Below are 19,612 nucleotides of genomic sequence, written 5' to 3' on the forward strand. Positions count from 1 at the left end.
TTTTTCGAGACGCTCCCCCACTAGTTCACATGAGTTGCTACACCATTTCTCTAGATTTATGGTGGAAACTTTGTTTTTTAGGTTTTTGTTCAGTATGATTGCTACTCCTCTTCCTTCATTCCTTTGAAAGACTGTGAAATTCTCAAAATGTATTGGTCTGTCTGCACTTGTCCTGGTCTCTTGGAGACATAAAATGTCAAAATCATATGCCAATTTCTCAATTGTTGAGATTCTCATTCTTGCGCTGGAACAATTCCAACTGCCGATTCTAAACAATTTCTTTGACAGCCACTCTGCTTTTGTCATTCTGCTACCTAAGCACAATCTTTTCCCACCTCTTTTGCCACGCCTGTTTTGGGGTTTTGGGGATCTGAATTTATGTCTCGTGCTATGCAGCTGATCCCTGAGGTGCACGTGAGACAGGGTTTTGTAAGTATCCATAGAAGGGTGTTCTATGTGGTGAGGGAAAAAGACATAAACAAGACCATACCCAAGTGCTCATCATTATCATGGAAAGAAACCTTTTAATAACCAAACTAAAACAAATCAAGAGAAGTCCATGTCACAGCACTTCTATTGTTTGTGAAAAATTGTGAAGCCACAATGTTGCATGAGTTACGGTTTCAACCCACACAGGAGCTTATATTCAAAGCATGAATAAGTTTTCCTTCCAGGTTTCATATAAGACACATCATCTTAAGTGTCTCTATTGATGACAACAACCTTTGCATGAGGCCATGTTTTCTTTAAACAAGGAATGCATACAGAAAGAGAAAACTCAATCATGAGAAAGCAGCACAACCAGCAGGCCAATGGTCAACAAAACAAAAGAGTGCAGTCCAAAGAAAAGGAACAACACCAACAGCCCCTAAAGAACTTTATCAATTTTCCAACCCATCCAGTTCAACATGTCAACATTAAGGCATAAATGGTTGTCATCACACCAGTGTACCTTCCTACTCACAGAGTCCCTGTAGAAGCTCACCTCTTATCCACAATCATTCCTGTCAGAAGTGTCATCAGAGAACATGACCTGTCCACAATCATTCCTGTCAGAGAAGTGTCATCAGAGAACATGACCTGTCCACAATCATTCCTGTCAGAGAAGTGTCATCAGAGAACATGACCTGTCCACAATCATTCCTGTCAGAGAAGTGTCATCAGAGAACATGACCTGTCCACAATCATTCCTGTCAGAGAAGTGTCATCAGAGAACATGACCTGTAGAACTTCCTTCTCTTTGCATCTACAGTCGAATGTGCACATTGTAAACAACTTGACAAGCTGGTGAAAGCACACAGCTCTGAGGAGCTCCCATGTTGGTCTTAATATCAGGAGACCAGACATCAATGGCACTGGAAATCTTGACGCGCTGGGGCCTGTCCATAAAGAAACTGAAAACCCAGTAGATGAGGCAAGGATTCACATCAATTAGCATTAACGTTGACATCATCAAATGGGATTGGATGGTTTTAAATGCTCTTGAGAAGTCCAGGAAAAGCATTCTTACGTATGACTCTCTAGGTGCGTGTAGATGGAGTGCAGAAGGGTATCAATTGCATCCTCTGTACTTCTGTTTGCAGAGTAAGCAAACTGCAGGGGGTCCTGGTGGGGTCGAGTCTCTGCAAGGAGTCGATGGAGGACAAGTTTCTCCAGAGACTTGAATAGGATAGAGGTCAGTGTCACAGGGTGATAGTCATTTAGGACTTTGGGAATGGGTTTCTTGGGGACAAGGACAACAGCTGAGATCTTCCACAGCTGAGAGACTATGCCACTGTCCAGAGATTCCTGAAAGAGCCTGGTGAATACACTGCTCCTCTTCAAAACCACACTGCTGATGTTCTGGCCCACTTGCACTGCTAGGGTTGATTTTCCTGAAGCATAACTCCACCTCATGCTCATCCAGGTCAAGAGGTATGCCAGGCTTCTGCTGCGCTGCCTCCAGTACTTCTTGCTGCTCTTCCCAAGTGCCATGCTGGTCAAAGTGTGCGAAGAAAGTGTTCAGGTCATCAGCTAGCTTCTGAGCATCGCATCAACTGATCCCCTTTTTCATCAATCTGTATCCTGTCATAGTCAGATCAGATAGATATATCTGTTACTGGTAACCTGGATCCCAGTACTACCTGTCACAAGGTCGAATTGCTGGCGACTAAACCAGCACCCCCACCAGTCCTCTCAGGAGGATAGTGAGGAGGGCAGCTAGACACCCTGGTGTAAATAAATGACCCATCAAAGGGCACCAACTCTGGAGAGCTACCAGCGGCCACCTAGCTAAGGGAGTAAACCCTGACAGAAAATCCGGTGCTGGGCCCCTAAGGCGGTTGGATGGCAAACTTTGTCACTTTACGGCAGCTCCTGCGGCCGTGTTGGCACCAAAACGTAACACCCTTGCTGTTCCTTTATCTGTCAGCGAGGTGAAGAGGGGGGACAAGCTGTATGGGCAAGAGCCTGTCTTCCATATTACATTGCCCAGGCTAATATCCGTCCAGATTTCGGTCTGACCATCAGTCTCAAGAAGACAAACGTCCTAGGCCAAGACACGCCATCTCCACCAGCCATCACCACTGATGACTACGAGCTTGAAGCCATCCATCAATTCACTTACCTTGGGTCCACCATCACCGACAATCTCTCCCTTGACACGGAGATCGACAGGATCGGGAAGGCAACCACAACGCTAGCCTGCCTCACCCAAGGAGTGTGGACAAATTCCAAGCTGACCACAAAGACAAAGATGGCTGTATACAACGCCTGCGTCCTCAGCACCTTGCTGTATGGCAGTGAGGTGTGGACCACACATGCTCATCAGGAGAAAAAGCTCAATACCTTCCACCTGAGAAGCCTACGGCGCATACTCGGCATCTGGCAAGACATGTTGATAAACACTGAAGTCCTGACTCGCGGTGGCCTCCCAACCATGTATACCATGCTGAGACAGCGTCGGTTGCGCTGGTTGGGCCACTTTCGCCGCATGTAAGATGGTCGCATCCCAAAAGACATCCTTTATCGAGAGTTTGCCACAGGGCAGAGAAGCATCGGCCGCCCACAGCTGAGATACAAAGACGTTTGCAAACGTGACATGAAGGCACTTGAGATCAACACCGAGTCCTGGGAGGACCTTGCAGATGACCGCAACAGATGGAGAAGCACTCTCAAGAATCAGCTACGGATTGGTGAGGACAAACTGTCAGCTGCTGCAGCAGAAAAACGAGCTCGCAGAAAAGGGATTACACAAATAGTTTTACTGGATATAAAGCCTAAGTAATGATGTCATGGAAGACAGAATACAGAGACAATGACGATTCTGAAATGTACATCTTCTAAGCATTTATGTCAAATGCTACTTTGCTGCAGTGTGTGCATGTGCGTGTCTGTGTATGAGCATGTGTGTGTGTGTGTTTGCACGGGGTGGGGGCATCTGTGTCAGTGTATATGCCAGCGATGGAAAAATGAGTGTGTATGGGTGTGTGCGAGCATGCAAGAGAGAGAGAGAGAGTGTGAGAGTGTGTGTGAGAGAGAGAGAGTGTGTGTGTGTGTGTGTGTGTGTGTGTGTGTGTGTGTGTGTGTGTGTGTGTTCCCAGTCAAAATTATGAGTAAAAAGCATGTGTAATACACATCCACCAGCACATCAAGCTGTGAACATGCCAATGGTAGGTCTAATCTCCCGCACACTGCAGGTGAATCTTTTGGTGCCATTTTTTGGTGTGTATTTTTTAAGTTCTGTTGTTTTTACAGCGCTTTTTGTAATAGTTTAATCTTTTAATCTTTCGGTCTGATAAAAACGACTCATTTCACTTTCAGATCTAAATAACATAGAATGTCGCAACAGCAGCGGTCCGTGACATCACAACTTAGTCTCACACCAACCACCTGATCCCCACCATTGACTCACTTGTGTAAACAAAGTGAGTCTACGTTTTAACCCGGTGTTCAGTTGTCTGTGCGTGTGTGTGTGTGTGTGTGTGTGTGTGTGTGTGTGTGTGTGTGTCCGTGGTAAATTTTAACATTGCCATTTTCTCTGCAAATACTTCGTCAGCTGACACCAAATTTGGCATAAAAATAGGAAAAATTCAGTTCTTTCCAGTCATCTTGGTTAAAACAATATTGCACCTCTGGGCTGGGCACAAAAAAATGGAAAAAAAAGCCAAATTATATGCAAACTGAATTTATTGTTATATATATATATATATATTTTTTTTTTTTTTTTTTTTTTTTTTTTAATTCTCTAAACTTGGCACTTTGATCTGATATTCTGACACAGCATCAAGAGCAGCCATTTTTATCATTTTTGTTCAAACAGGAACTTCTTTTGCTAAGCATGGAAGTTATATTTCTGGTGCATGTCTTTGGTACAGACAGTAAAAAAGGGAAATTAATCTAATTAATGCTATGGGGTTAATTTACTTTAAACTGATCTTTCTCATCTTAAACATTACATTTTGAAATTATACTCAATACATAAAAAGCTTGTGTGTTCTATTCTCAGTGTACAGGGCTTTCACTATGTTCATTCGCCCAAGTGGTCTTTTTCAGAAAATACTAAAATCAATACTACGAGTAGACTTTATAGATCTATTGGCTGAGAATTGCGTATACATATTTATACATATTCAAAGCGCGTGCTCATATTCCTTGCGAATGCAAACGACGCCATTTTGTTTCAAGTTGTTGACCTGCCCGTTCAATCCTATATTCAATCAACAATACACGATAACATGTGATGGAAAGTTGGAGAAGGAGACCGTTAAATATTTATTCAGAGAAAGATTTGTGAACACTTCATCACATACTGGATTATGCCCCAAACTGACATAAAAATATCAACAAAATCAGTTGGAATTCACAGTTAAAAATAATAAACCATGAGAGTTAATACCCTTGATGAAACACAAAAAAATTTCCAGTCTTGACGTCCTTTTCACTTCACACGACATTTAGAAGTACTTGTACTTGGCTCTACATGTTATTAGTTTAACAAAATCCTCAATTTTCATATCAACTTTAAACTACGAAACTAGAATAAACATAAAAGAGAAATTGAATTGACTGTGTCGTACATTCCCAGCGGGTGTAACTAAACTTGTACATCTATATAGATCCAGAGAAAACGGCTAAATGTTGCAGTGTGATTGCGGCGATAGCCACGTCTCCTTTACCGCGGACTTAAAAAGAATTTTTAATTGCCCTTAAAAGATTTTTTTGAAAGCCCAAGATACACCAGAATAATGATTTAAACAGCGTTCTCACTGCGAATACCGCAATTAATTTATCGCCCTTAAAAAAGCATGTTTAAATATCAAATTTCTGAATGTCAGTTAAGGAGCCACGACAGTGTATTGGGTAAGTCAGTTTCTTCTCACCCGAACACGCGAGGTTCGAATCTGCCTTCAGGACTTTTTTCTTTCTTTTTTCTTTTTTTTTTTTTACCCGAAGCTTTATAATAACAAATACAGAACACATTTTAACGAAGTGTATCACAAGTGAGTCTTGAAGGCCTTGCCTCTCTTGTTTTCTCCCTGTATTTGCACAGATCTGAAATGGCTTTTCAACAGGCCTTGTGGCTACGATGTGTAACTGCAAGGATAGCAAAATGGCTTTTCTTTTCTCTTTTTTAGCAAAAAATCGCAGATCAATGAGAAAAATCCCCAGCCTGAAAATATTCAGAACTTTCAAGAAAAATATAGGTGAATGGACTTGCTAGGCAGAAAAAAAAAGAGAATAATCTGGATAGTTACAAAGACCTTCAATAACTACAGGTGCATGTATATTCAGTGCTGTGAACTCTTACCCTGTGCTTAATATAGTCAGTGTGTTGAGCTGGCACAGGAGCAACATTTCCACCGGGCACCATGTCTTCTTCTGTCTCATGAACCGGACTCTCCTGGCTGAACATCAGGTCATGATCGCTGATCCCAAAGATATCTGCATTCAGTCAAAGTGACCACCATCACCACCCATCACTTTACCCCACAGATTTAAAAACACTTTCCACTATGATCATACTGAAATATTCTCAAGCACATTTGACTATATTTCATTCCTTCACCCATCACTTTATACCTGAAAATTCACTATTGCTGCTCTCACTGTTTGATACCAGTTCCTGCATCAAACAAAGTTTTCACCATGACCAACCACCACTCTACCTATGACTTATCATGGAACAATTACATTGTACAGCTACGATACATTTTCATTTTCTCCCTCACCTTACACTGCATATGAAAAGGAAGAAAAAATTCCAACTGAACCCACACCAGTAACATCTTTTCATTTCTGCCCTAAATATACTGAAAACACAGATTTTGTACCAGACACAGTCATATTGCAGTCTTTTCATTTTCTCTGCCAACCTAGGGAATGAAGGAAAGCGATGTGGTTATCCAGTTCTGGGTCCCTGCGGCGGTCAAGGCCATGCATTTCTTCCAGCTGTTGCTGTGTGTTGGAGAATCGGTGCTCCTCCAGCTGAAACAGCTCACGCAACTCTTGTTTTGTGAAGTACCTGGCAACAGTAAAACAGGTACACTACACTGCAAAGCTTTTGTTACTGGGAAAATACCAAAGAATCAAATCTCCTTGTTTACTACAAAGCCCCAATTCTTAAACATATATTATGGCAAAACATCATCGTCATTAATGTATACTTGACCAACAAATTATTTAATCGCAACTGTTCATCAAAATGGTTAAATGATTTCTCAAAAGTAAAAAAACAACACAGAATAATCACATCCCTTGTCACCCCTAGTGACTCTGATTTCAATCAGTGCCACATGGACAGCTCAAACTTGAAAGTTTGGAAGTAATCAGTCTTTTACCTTGTTAAATTCTGTCATCATTTACGTTGGGTTTCCTGAGAGAAAAAACAAAACAAAATATGTTCCAAAATCTTGAACCACACAAACCATACTGTTTTGTTGTTGTTCTTTGTTTGCTTGTCCTTTCCCCAGATTAACCATTCCGTCATTTAATCGGATTCTATGAAACAGACAGCATGTCACTAAAAATATAGAAAATGGGAAAACAGCATGTATTTTGTATTCTTTATTCATTTACCTTTCAGAAAATATATACTTTTATAGGTCTTTCTCCAATAACAAAGAGCACAGAATTTTTTGAAAATTTATACCCGTTTTTTGTGAAAAAGCCCTGGCAAACAGATTTCACTCAAAGCTTATTTTCCTGGCAGCAAAAGGGTTAAGCGAAATCTATTTGCCAGTGGGTCTTTTTCATAAAAAATGGGTATAAATTTTCAAAAAATTCTGTGCTCTTTGTTATTGCAGAAAGAGCCATAACAGTATATATTTTCTTAAAGGTAAATGAATAAAGAATATAAAATGCATGATGTTTTCCCATTTTACATATTCCTAGTGATATCCTGTTGTTTTGAAATCAGTGTTTTGTTTTTTGTCACATTTTCTGCTTGTTCATTACATTAGTCAGGTAATTTGCACTAAAATATATTTTCTGGACAAATGGAATCTGCACACACAAAATCATACTAGCCCCCTCAGTCTCCATCCCCCCCCTCTTCACCCCTTTCATACGGTCACTTTATCCAGTTCTCATCAGACCGTGTTGGCTGAATGCCAAGAAAATCGCTCACACTGTGTCCTGCTAATAATTCAGTCACATTCTGTCAACTGCTATTGCTGTACAGCCGGCATCACTCACTGACAGTCGTATCTTGGCCACTCTCTTGATAGCTCCCTTTAATTTCTATCAAATCGTCCTATAAATGTTCATCACTGTCTTCTCCTTCGAATTTACGCTTCAGCTTTACGCTTTAGCATCAGCTAAAGAAAGCAATCTTGGTTGATTTAGTTCACCACGATCACATGTCTTGAGCACAGTGTCAATCTGAAATTTTGTTGAGCGAGCGAGGAGAGGAGCCAGGCAAATACTGCGGCCAGTAACCCAACCAAAACGTTCAAATAAAGGACTGCCTCAAGACGTTGATGGTGTTTCTAGCTATGAATAGAATCTAGAAAGATTCCCCAAGCTAAAACTACCAGCATTTTTGTCAACGAACTGAATGCAAAGCAGAGTTATCTCGTCATTGTGGCAGCAAAGTGTACATGCTTGCGATGACGAGTTATCTCATCATATAGACAGCCTAAGGGTTAAATTTATCAAAAATAATCTTTCTTTTTTTCTTTTTTTTTAAGTGCACCACAAGTGAATCTTGAAGGCCTTACCTTTCTTGTTTAATTTGTATCAGTGGGCAAAAGTCATGTGAAAACAGGTTTACTGTTTTGAGAGAAAGTACTGTCCACTGATACCCACCAACTCATGTGTTACCTTACCCTTCACTAAGTTTCAACATTTGTCAGCGCATCCATACAAATTACTAACTTTTTGTTTCTTTTTTTGTGTGTGTTTACAAACAAATGCACGTTACAACTTTGTGCTTGTTTCAATGAAAACTATCAGGCTTTAAATGATTTTTTTAATATGCATCAAAACATCTGCTCAGTTTAACTCTCTTCAGTTATCGTTGCCCGTTGACAAAGATATGTGACACCTCACAAAACTGTAACAGTTTCCTGGTTCAAAATAACAGGTGGTGTGATGAAAGAATGTATCATATCAAATATACATACATTCATATCTTTGTTTTATTGTTTTAACTAACAAAAAACAGAAAGAAATACAGAAAAAGTCTGACAAATCACTGAGCCGGACAGACAGTGCACAGATGCACTTAAGAACAACCAAGGGAACTTCACACACACACACACACACACACACACACACACAAAGAGATGTTTAATCCCAGTTATAACACAGACACATTACCTACTTTTAAAATAGATGAGTCAGTGACAGGATATAAACAAGTAGTGAAATTCCTTGGTGTATATCGCACATCAAAACTGACATGGAATTTACACTTGGAATACCTCTTGACAAAGGCTAGAAAAAGCCCCAACTTATCAAAAATTGTTAGCAGGCAACACTGGAGTCAGGATACCTCTGTACTTGTCCACTTAGCAACATTGCCAGTATGCTCAAAGCTAACCTATGCACACGCGGAGGTTTTCTTTTCTGCACCAAAATACATGTTGAAAACATTACAAAGTGTGGATAGCACAGCATAATCAAAAGCTTGCTATTGGTGTTCCAGCCCATGCTTCAACTTTAAAAACATACACAAAAATTAAAGTATTACCCTTTCAGGCTTTGAAGACCAAATTATACTTGCATTAGCAAAGTATATCTTGAAAAGTACAACAGTTCGAAATTCAAATATTGCCAAAATCAGTTTAAAATCTAACTTTCATTTCACTAAAAGAGCACAGTCTATTCACTCCCTCACAACTATAGGTATTATACCTCTGGTATATTCAAAACATCAGGAGTGAACCCAATCAATTTGCCCTTCGGTTATCATACAGGACAATACCTAAATGGGAGATGAACAACAAACCCTTTGACATTAATTACCTAGATTTAAAGAAAGCTGAAGGACCTGCTCTCCATGCTTTTGTAAAATCTCACATTCAAGAAAATTATCCAAATCACATTAAAGTATATACAGATGGTTCAGTACTTGATAACAAGCAGGCAGGGGCAACATTCATAATTCCATCATTAAAAGTAGAGAAATACTATCATATTGGTAAAGATTTTTCTATATTCACAGCAAAAACTTATGACTATATCAACTTTATAACAATGTACCACGCATATATGCTCGGAGGACGATGCTGTGCTGGGCACGACTCACGCATATCTGTGTGGTAGCGCCATTTATAGTTAAACACGCAGCACGCGCATTTGCGTGCCAAGCTTTGTTTTGTAACCAAGACTGCCCGTCAACGGTCTGAGGGGAAAAAACGCATAGCATTCCACATACCAATCATCCATCTATTTTTAGACCAGTTTATGCTGACTTAGCATTATTCGGTCGAATCCCCAACTTGAAACAAAGGACTCGAGACCCGTCATTTTGTTTGCTATCAAGGATGGTGTCAAAACGGACAAGGCGGACGGTCATGTCACTTGAAGAAGTGCTTCAAGAAGTTGTTCAGAATGGCTCTGGCGATGAAGGTAGTTGTTCAGAAGGTGAAGATGAAGACAGAGAAAATGGAGACAATTTACTTGAAGATGTTGTCGTTACGGATGACGAAGAAATTGACAACACCAAGGAGGTGCGTGTGGGTGATGGCGATCCTGATTTTCAACTCAAAAACGGAGAAAGCGACAGCGACAGTGATGATTCTATGGTTCTGATGATCAAAGAAATGATGAACCAGTCAACAACAACAACGTGCAACATGCTGTCGGTGGAAATCAGAGGCAGCAAACGTGGGTGCGCGACATCAAGAACTTTCCTTGTTCCTGCTTTCACCGGTCAGTTTACATCTGTCTGTACTTTTTGAGGTGCTGAGTTTAGATCATGCACCGTTCAAACCATACCGTGTGTGTGTGTGTGTGTGTGTTCATTCTTTAGTTTGTCTTTTCACTGTAAGTGATATTAGATGAGGGTAGGAAAAAAATCGAGGAGGTGGAGGGGGCGGGGAAATTACTGTGTACGAAAGTGTGTGTGTGTGTGCGCGCGTGCATGCGTGTGTGTTACATATAGAAAATGATTGATTTAAATTTTGTTACAAAAAAAAAAAGGCATAACAGTATAACACATTTCTAATGAAAAACTAATAACTATAACAGTGAACCAACTGGACTATTTAACAAGGAGGTGAAAAAGTCATACATTAGCAATGGACTGCTGAAGATCGTCAACACTGAAGATGATTTCAGTTCAGGGATGTGAGACTTTAACATATCACAAGTTGGTATATGATCGGCTGTTATGTGAGCACCACAGATGCAAGAAACATTACTGACATATTTTGTCTTAAAACAATTCATTTTCCATCTGCAGATTAGAGAAATGATTTGCCTCTGATTAAAATCATTATGGTAATGTTTTCCCAAGAAAACATACATTTTATGTATATTCTTATGTAACTCTGAGTTACCGGTGTGTTTTTCTTCAAACCAAAATTTTGACCATTGGACTTTTTCTACCATGGTGTAACATTCCTGTAGAGAAAGCGAAATATTTAAATCCAACTCCTTCATGGAACTTCTAGCTCCTTTTTATCATGAAATTTAACGCCATTAGAACTGCTATTAGATCAGCTGTGAAGATGGACTTATTCTCTCCCAGATGAAATGAGTTTTGAAAGTTAAGGTCTGGAATAACGAAAGCAGCACCATCTCTATCATTTATAACAGTGCCGTCTGTAAATATCTTTAGATGATTAAGGTATTTCTCTTCCAAACGGATTCATACATGCGATGTAAGTAAATTTATGTTGTCATCTTTGGTCAGATCAGTATGATCGATATCAAATTGCGCTCTTTGAAGTTCCCATACGGGTGTTGGTGATACCACAGACCTTTTAGCAAAATGTGGGGGGTTATTCACGCCGGAATTTGTTAAAATATTTGACGTGTATGTTCCCAGTGTGGTATGAGAGGATACAGATCTAGCTCTCTTTGGAAAATCGCGGTCGGATTTGAGAGTTATTTCTGATTCCAAAACATTTTCATCCGTTAAACTTCTCACGACAAATTTACTACACGCATGTTCCTTTTGATCCTCTAATGGTAATACTCCCGCTGCACTGTACGTTTTCTTACTGGAAGCACTGACTGCTTAGCCAAGTGCCAGTTATATGCTCTGCAGTCTATGCTTTGAATTTTTTTCAATAAATATTTTGGCACACTGAAGTATACTTCTTGTGCATATATAAGTTTTGACTGAACAAGTGATGTGCAAAGGTGTAGTAGCGTGAACATGTCCTGGCTCCATGGTTGTTTGCATACTATTTTAAAGTTTAATGTTTTCCTGACCTTTGTTAAAATGTAATCGATATAATGATTCAAAGTTAATTTTGAAGTAAGATGCACTCCAAGGAATTTAACTACTTTTTTATATTCCAAGGTGTTATCGTAAATTTTAAAGGAAGGCAATGTTGCTGGACTTGATCATTATTAAAAAGCATCAAGCATGTTTTTTTGGTTGATATTTGCAGACCATTCTCGCTCATATCATTTGCTACTGTGTTTAATTCATTTTGATATAGCTTTTTTGTGTAATTCATATATCGGGCAGGTGTATTCTTTTTGACTGTAACTTTCATCCACATGCATATATCGTCAGCGTATTGAACCATTACAACATTCTTCGTTAGTTTTTTTGGTAGATCATTCATTAGAATGTTGAACAATATTTGTGTGTGTGTGTGTGTGTGTGTGTGCGCGCGCGCGTGCATGTGTGCGTGCGCGCGCGTGTGTGTGTGTTCAGTCAGTCTCTGTGTGTCAGTCTCAGTGTATGTGCTGTGAATAATCATTGAATCAGTCTATAACACAATGTCTTTGTGATGTGGTTAGCCAGTAAACACACAAACACACACACACACACTCAGTTTATAATTCTGACTTTGTGGGCTATTTTCGGACGGACAGAAACTGAACAGAACAGCAAAACAACAAACTTTGTGAATCTTCAGTGAGGAGATAATTCTGCGCTGAAAGTGACAGTGTGTGTTTCCCATCATCTTCTTTTGTCCAGGACCAGGCTGCTTCTATTTCAGTAGTGGGACAAACATCCCCAACCCGGTGGGTCCCCGGGTGGTGGATAGGGGAACGGCCCTCAGATATGGAGGTTAGCTGCAATATAAGTCAGGCTTGCCTGGCCAAATAAATAGTTCCGGACCAACTGGCGATGTTCCTGCCAGGACGGGGTGGGTCAACAGGTGGCACTGTTGTCCTCACTGAAATACCCCATGTGTCCTATGACAGGTTCATTATGCGGTCAAGACGCACGTTATAACCTCTAGCCCCGGGGTGGGACCCTCAGAGAAACAATCCCCCCTGTGCTCACAGGGCAGGACGTACAGGCCATGAGCTAAGGATGAGGCACCCCGAAAGAAAACTCCAGCTGAAGACGGCAGTATCGGGCCACTGGAGCAATTTAAACCATGATACCACGCATCCATGCTTCCATGATGATGCAGTCCACAGAATCTCGATGTGGCGCTTGACCTTTGGAGACCTGCCGGGGAGGCCGGGAGCCGGGCCCTATGCCTCAAAGGGGCCCACCCCAAGCAACCGGTGGTCAGACAAGAAAATTCTGCATGCCCATGCGACAAAGAAGGAGACCTCCTCCTGTTGGGGCCAAGCAAACAGAACCACACAGAAAGCTCAACATTCTCCAGTGGAATGCAGAAGGGGTGCATAAGAAGAAACTTGGCCTGGCAGAAAGGATGCACAAAGAAAATATTGATATTGCATGTGTCCAAGAGACACATTTGACCGTAAACCATCGCTTTCAAGTGAGGGGTTACGAGACCATCAGGTTGGACCGTGAGGAAAGAAACAAAGGAGGGGTGCTTGTCTTGGTGTGGAATTCCATCACCGCACAAGAACCCAAGATCAACACCAATCAACAGGCAGAGATCCAAGGGGTTGATATAGTCCTTAAGGAACACAACATCAGGATCTACAATGTCTATTGCCTTCAATATTGTGATCTTTCCCTCACATACATGAACATCCCAGACAACAACTGTGTGGTGGTGGGAGATTTCAACAGTCACTCAGAGAGATGGGGCTATGAGGAGACGGACGGGAGAGGCGAAGAAGTTGAGGATTGGCAGATTGACATACATCTTCATCTCATCAACCAAGAAGATGATGAACCCACCTTCTACTCTAGACGTTGGATGACATCAACACCAGATCTAGCGTTCATCACCAATGACCTGTTCATCAGAACCACAAGAACAGTCCTCAATCAGCTTGGAGGAAGTGACCACAAGCCCATAAAACTCTCTATCAACCTCAACTTGCAGGCTCCTCAAGCAAAGTGTTCCCTGCTGGAATTACAGAAAGGTGGACTGGACTCTCTTTGAGACCCTCACAGATACATACACAAAGCCAATCAACATCAGGCAGAAGGACTCAAACAAGATGGTTCAAGACTTCACAAAGGCTGTCTTGAAAGCTGCTATAGAATCCATCTCAAGAGGAGCACGCAAAGACTACAAGCCCTACTGGATGGAGGAACTCCAGAATCTGGAAGATGCCGTTATGGAAGCCAGGGACCGAGCAGAAAAGCAGCCATCACTAGAGAATAACATAGCGCTGAAGGAAGTAACTGCCAGATACAAGCTGTCCTGCGCACAAGCTGTAAAAAAAAGCTGGCAAGAGAAAACTGAAAGCCTAAATCTTGACAAGGATGGCAGCAAGCTGTGGAAACTGGCTAGAACCCTCAGCAACGAAACAACAAGTCACACCACAATAACAATACAAGAGAATGGAAATTACCTCTCTGCAAAGAAAGCAGCAGACCACTTCATAGACATCTATGAAAACATCAGCAATCTGGAAGTCCCTCCTGAACACAGAGCTGCAGGGCACAGGGCCCAAGGTGAACTTCATGAGAAAAAGCCCCAAGAGGAAGTCATGACCTCAGCTTTCACAGAGAAAGAGCTGGAAGAAGTGTTGCAGAGCCTCAACCTGAAGAAGTCACCTGGACCAGACAGAATCACAAATGAAATGATTCTGCATCTTGGGATGAAGAGCAAGGCAGTCCTTCTAACAATCTTCAACTCTAGCTGGAAGATAGGATCGGTACCACAGTGTTGGAGGGAAGCAGACATGATCCCTATTCACAAAAAGGGAAAGGACAAGTCAAAGGCTGACAGCTACAGACCCATCAGCCTTACAAGCTGCTTAGGAAAGCTGATGGAGAGACTTGTCAACACTAGGCTTGTCTGGCACCATGAGGAGTATCAGCTGCTGAGCCCGGAACAGGCAGGCTTCCGTCAACACAGATCAACAGAAGACTAGATCACATTCATCACTCAAAGCATTTAGGACGCATTCCAAGAAAAGAAGAACACGCTTGCTGTCTGGATTGACATGGAGAAGGCTTTTGACAAAGTCTGGAAGGACAGACTCAGGCTCAGACTACGGCGATGTGGTGTGTCTGGGAGGATGTACACCTGGATCAACCAGTACCTACACAACCGCCAAGCCCGAGTCAAGATTCAGAGCCAGAAGAGCAAGAAGAAGGTGCTGAGACAGGGAGTACCACAAGGAGGAGTCCTTTCGCCAACGCTGTTCCTCATCTTCATAGATGACATCATCAGAGAACTGGCCAAGAGGGATCAGAGGAGCGATCTACGCAGATGACCTGGTACTCTGGTGCTCTGAAGAGTACACCACTACAGCACAGGTATGCCTCCAGACTGCGCTTAACAAGATCAGCAACTGGACCAAGGAATGGCTTGTCTCTATCAACTCAAGCAAAACAACCTGCACAGTCTTCAGCCTATCCAGCAAGAAGCAAGAGGCGAAGTTGACACTGAACAACCTAAGGCTTACACAGGAACCCACACCTACCTACCTGGGAGTGACCTTTGACCGCAGGCTCACTTGGAAACAGCAGATCACCAGATGCTGTAGCAGGGCCAAGCTGAGACTGGCGATCAGAAGAAACGTGCAGGGACGGACTGGGGGGCTGATGAACGTATCCTAAAGAGACTCTATATGGGGAGAGTTCGACCTGTAGTTGAGTACGGGACATCAGCATGGGCATCAGCTGCAAAGTCTAACCTCAACCATCTCAAGATGGGGTGGGGAAGATGATGGATTTTCATCAAAAATCACAAATGTGGATAGATGTTAAGCAAAAGAACACAGAGATGCTCCAAATGTCTCTTACCTGTAAGGATCTTTAGTGCCACCTGTGGTTTGTCGTGTGATGGAGTCTTTAAAAATCTGCCGGCGGTAGATCTTCTCCTCTACCGTACCACAGGTGATGAGACGGTAAATGACCACATTTTTCGTCTGACCAATGCGAAAAGCACGGTCAACAGCTTGTGCATCAGTCGCTGGATTCCAGCTGGGATCATCTGATTCACAGATAATATATAGTATCAGTATGCACATTTAGACAGCCATAATTATTTTATCACCACTATACTGTATTCTTCCTGTCAGTGTATTCTTTGTTGTATATCCGACATACACCAGTAATGTGCTTCATGGGTTCACATAACAGTTTATATTCTCTCTTGTGTTTACTGGATGTGTCTAACATAAAACATGTAGTTTGTTGCATAAACAGGATAAGTCTGTTCACAACTACTTCCTGTGTTGACTGAGTATAGAGGTGTGTGTGTGTGTGTGTGTGTGTGTGTGTGTGTGTGTGTGTGTGTGTGTGTGTGTGTTTGCACGCCCAGATGCTTGTGTCTGTGTATAGCATGTGTGCGGGTGGGTGGGTGGGTGGGTAGGTATGTGCAAGTATGTGTTTTGTGGTTGTGTACAGGTGTGTGTGTGTGTGTGTGTGTGTGTGTGTGTGTGTGTTCTAATGTATAAATATATATATATGTAAGAAATTCTGAACACAAACGGTTTTATGATGTAATGTTGTAATTTATTTACTCAGTTGTTCATCTGTGTGTGCTTTTGTTGTTGTTGGAGGGATGGAGGGAGTGAGTGAGTGAGTGAGTGAGTGGGTGGGTGTGCGTGTGTGTGTGTGCGAGAGTGAGTGAGTGAGTGAGAGAGAGAGAGGTCAAAAGTACACACTATGGTGATCACGTAGCAACAACTCAATGTAAAATACATACTAACTTAAACTTGAACAAAAGTGCCTCTTGTGCATTGTAAATTAATTCTAAATTTCTTCATTGCTGTCAACGAATTCCTGTCATATCTTCTGGGCATTAAATATATAAACATAGAGTTTATGAATACTATAAATAGAACCATTCTTCAGCAAGTGAACATATGACTGACCTTCAGAGTTCAGATGTTTTTGCCGTAGAGGTCACAACTGTTTATAAAATGATATTTTCATCTTCGACCACATTACAACATTTACATGCATAATTTGAATTACATTTGAATGTTCTGAAAAATGATCCATTTATTGGGTGCAAACCTAGCCATAATTTTATCAAACAGTCCCTAAAACACTTTTTATCCACAAAGTCAAAATACTGCTCACATTCAATACCAGTTTTAAACAGTCTATAGTTATGATATATATATATATCTTTAGACATTACTTACCCGTCCCACTCTTCAATAAATATATCTTTCATTCTTTGCTTAAATAATGACAAAAAAGTTTGCTCACAACCAACGCCCTGTTGGAACCAGACTTACCCAAATCCAAGTCTAAATAAGGCATTTTTGACGAAGACATCCAGCATTTTCCCCCCTTTCGTCCAGGTTAAACAACATCAAATATGCCTGTCTGGGTAATCGATGCACATTCATATTCAACAACCTTAGCCTGTACCTGATACACCTCATAGCACTATTGAGTGGATAACTTCCTAAGTCTCTGTATGCAAACTTGTTTGGTACTCTAAGTGGTATGCTCAAAAAATGTTTACATGCAAAGGAATGAACCTTCGAGAGAGAGAGAGACAGAGAGAGAGAGTTTCCAGTTTTAATCTATATTTGTTATGTACAATGTTTCTTTGAGGAAATGTCTAACAGGAACTGTTTTATCATGTAATGTCATAGTTTGTTTGCTTTGTTCGATTGCTGATCTGTGTGTGTGTATGTGCGTGTAGGTGTGTATGTGTGTGTGTATGTCATTGCGTGAGTACGTGAGTAGTGCTTGTGTGTATGCATGTGTCGGTGCTATGTGTGTGCATGCGTGCGTACGAGTGCGCATGTGTGTGTATGTTTTGTATGCATGTATACATGTATGTATGTGCATGTGTGCGTCTTTCAATTGTCTACATTGTTGTTATTTCGTTTTATCCTATCTGATACATTTCTTGATTTATTCAATGACATGATCTGTTTTAATTGTTCTTTCACCTATGTTTCAAATAACATGCATATGTTTGTGTGGGGATGTTTGAGTGAATATATAAAATATATGTGATAAATTCTTAACACTGTTTTATGATGTAATATTGTAGTTGGTTTACTCAGTTGTTCATCTGCGCGTGCATTTGTTATTGTTGAGAGAGAGAGAGAGAGTGTGTGCGTGTGTGTGTGTGTGTGTGTGTGTCTGTGTCTCTGTCTGTGTGTCTCTGTCTGTCTGTGTGTGTGTGTGTGTGTGTGTGTGTGTGTGTGTGAGTACTTGAGTATGTGGGGTGGTGGTGGTGGCTGGGGTATGAGTGTTTTTACAATGCACAGATATTTCACATTTTCAGTTTAAGTAAAGGACATACGTTTTTACTGGAAATGTTTGATATACATTGCTTTATCATATAATGTGGTAGTTCGTTTGTTTCAATTGTGTGTGTGCGTGCGTGCGTGCGTGCGTGCGTGCATGTGTTGTGTTGTGTGCTCTGTGTGAGTGTTGTGTGTGTGCACGTGTCTGTGTGTGTGAGAACATCTGTTTCATCTTTCTAGTTTTAATCAATATATTTTATGTACAATGTTTCTTCCAGGAAATGCTTAGAAGGAACTGTTTTATCATGTAACGTCATAGTTCGTCTGCTTTGTTTGATTGTTGACCTGTATTCGTGTGTATATGTGCACATAGATGCGTGTACACACGTGTGTATAAATGTCATTGCGTGAGTGCGCGAGTAGTGTGTGTGTATATGCGTGTTTGTCGGTGCATGTGTGTGTATGCATGCGTGCGTACGAGCGTGTGCTTGCGTGTATGTGTTTGTGTTTTGTATATATACATTGTATGTGCATGCATGCATGCTTCTGTGCGTGTTTCAATTGTCTACATTGTTGTTATTATTTCGTTTTATCTTTTTATATCTGACACATTTCTTGATTTATTCAAGGACATGATCTCTTTTAATTGTTCTCTTTTACCTATGTTTCAAATCATATGTATATGTTTGTGTGGGGATGTTTCAGTGAATCTTTTTAGTGCTATTGTAAAGCGCATAGAGCTTCATGAATATGCGCTATAGCAAGATGTCTCAATGAATAAAAAACATTAAACAAGAGAGGCAAGGCCTTCAAGACTCACTTGTGATCCACTTAAAAACAAAAAAAATCCAAGCTTTTTATGTACTGAGTATAATTTCAAAATGTAATGTTTAAGATGAGAAAGATCAGTTTAAAGCAAATTAAGTCCCCTAGCATTAATTACAGAGTAATTTCCCTTTTTTACTATCTGCACCAAAACGTTTGCAAAATAAATAAAACTTCCATGCTTAGCAAAAGAAGTTTCTGTTTGAACAAAAAATGATAATAATGACTGCTCTTGTTGTTGGGTCAGAATATCAGATCAAAGTGCCAAGTTTAGAGAATACAAAAAATATAAACATAACAGTAAATGCAGTTTGCATATAATTAGGCTTCATTTTTTATTTTTTTGTGCCCATCCCAGAGGTGCAATATTGTTTTAAACAAGATGACTGGAAAGAACTGAATTTTTCCTATTTTTATGCCTAATTTGGTGTCAACTGACAAAGTATTTGCAGAGAAAATGTCAATGTTAAAGTTTACCATGGACACACAGACACACGGACACACACACACACAGACAACCAAACACCGGGTTAAAACATAGACTCACTTTGTTTACACAAGTGAGTCAAAAATAAGTCACAACGAGAGAAAAAAAACACCACTTGTTACAAAGTGTTCCAAA

The 19,612-nt window shown here is 40.8% G+C and overlaps 1 protein-coding gene across 1 annotated transcript in view; it reads right to left on the bottom strand.

Annotated features, from left to right (window-relative positions):
* The window catches only part of LOC143302257 (DNA excision repair protein ERCC-6-like), a 139,389-nt gene that overhangs the window by 50,908 nt on the left and 68,869 nt on the right, over window positions 1–19,612 (bottom strand). The window contains exons 14-16 of the mRNA XM_076616847.1: window positions 15,746–15,935; window positions 6,354–6,502; window positions 5,789–5,922 (exon numbers count right to left, since the gene is read on the bottom strand). Of these exons, the coding sequence (XP_076472962.1) occupies window positions 5,789–5,922; window positions 6,354–6,502; window positions 15,746–15,935 (473 nt within the window). The remainder of the gene's footprint in view (window positions 1–5,788; window positions 5,923–6,353; window positions 6,503–15,745; window positions 15,936–19,612) is intronic.

Source organism: Babylonia areolata, chromosome 29 (assembly GCF_041734735.1).
Source record: "Babylonia areolata isolate BAREFJ2019XMU chromosome 29, ASM4173473v1, whole genome shotgun sequence".
Classification (NCBI taxonomy): Eukaryota; Metazoa; Mollusca; class Gastropoda; order Neogastropoda; family Buccinidae; genus Babylonia; species Babylonia areolata.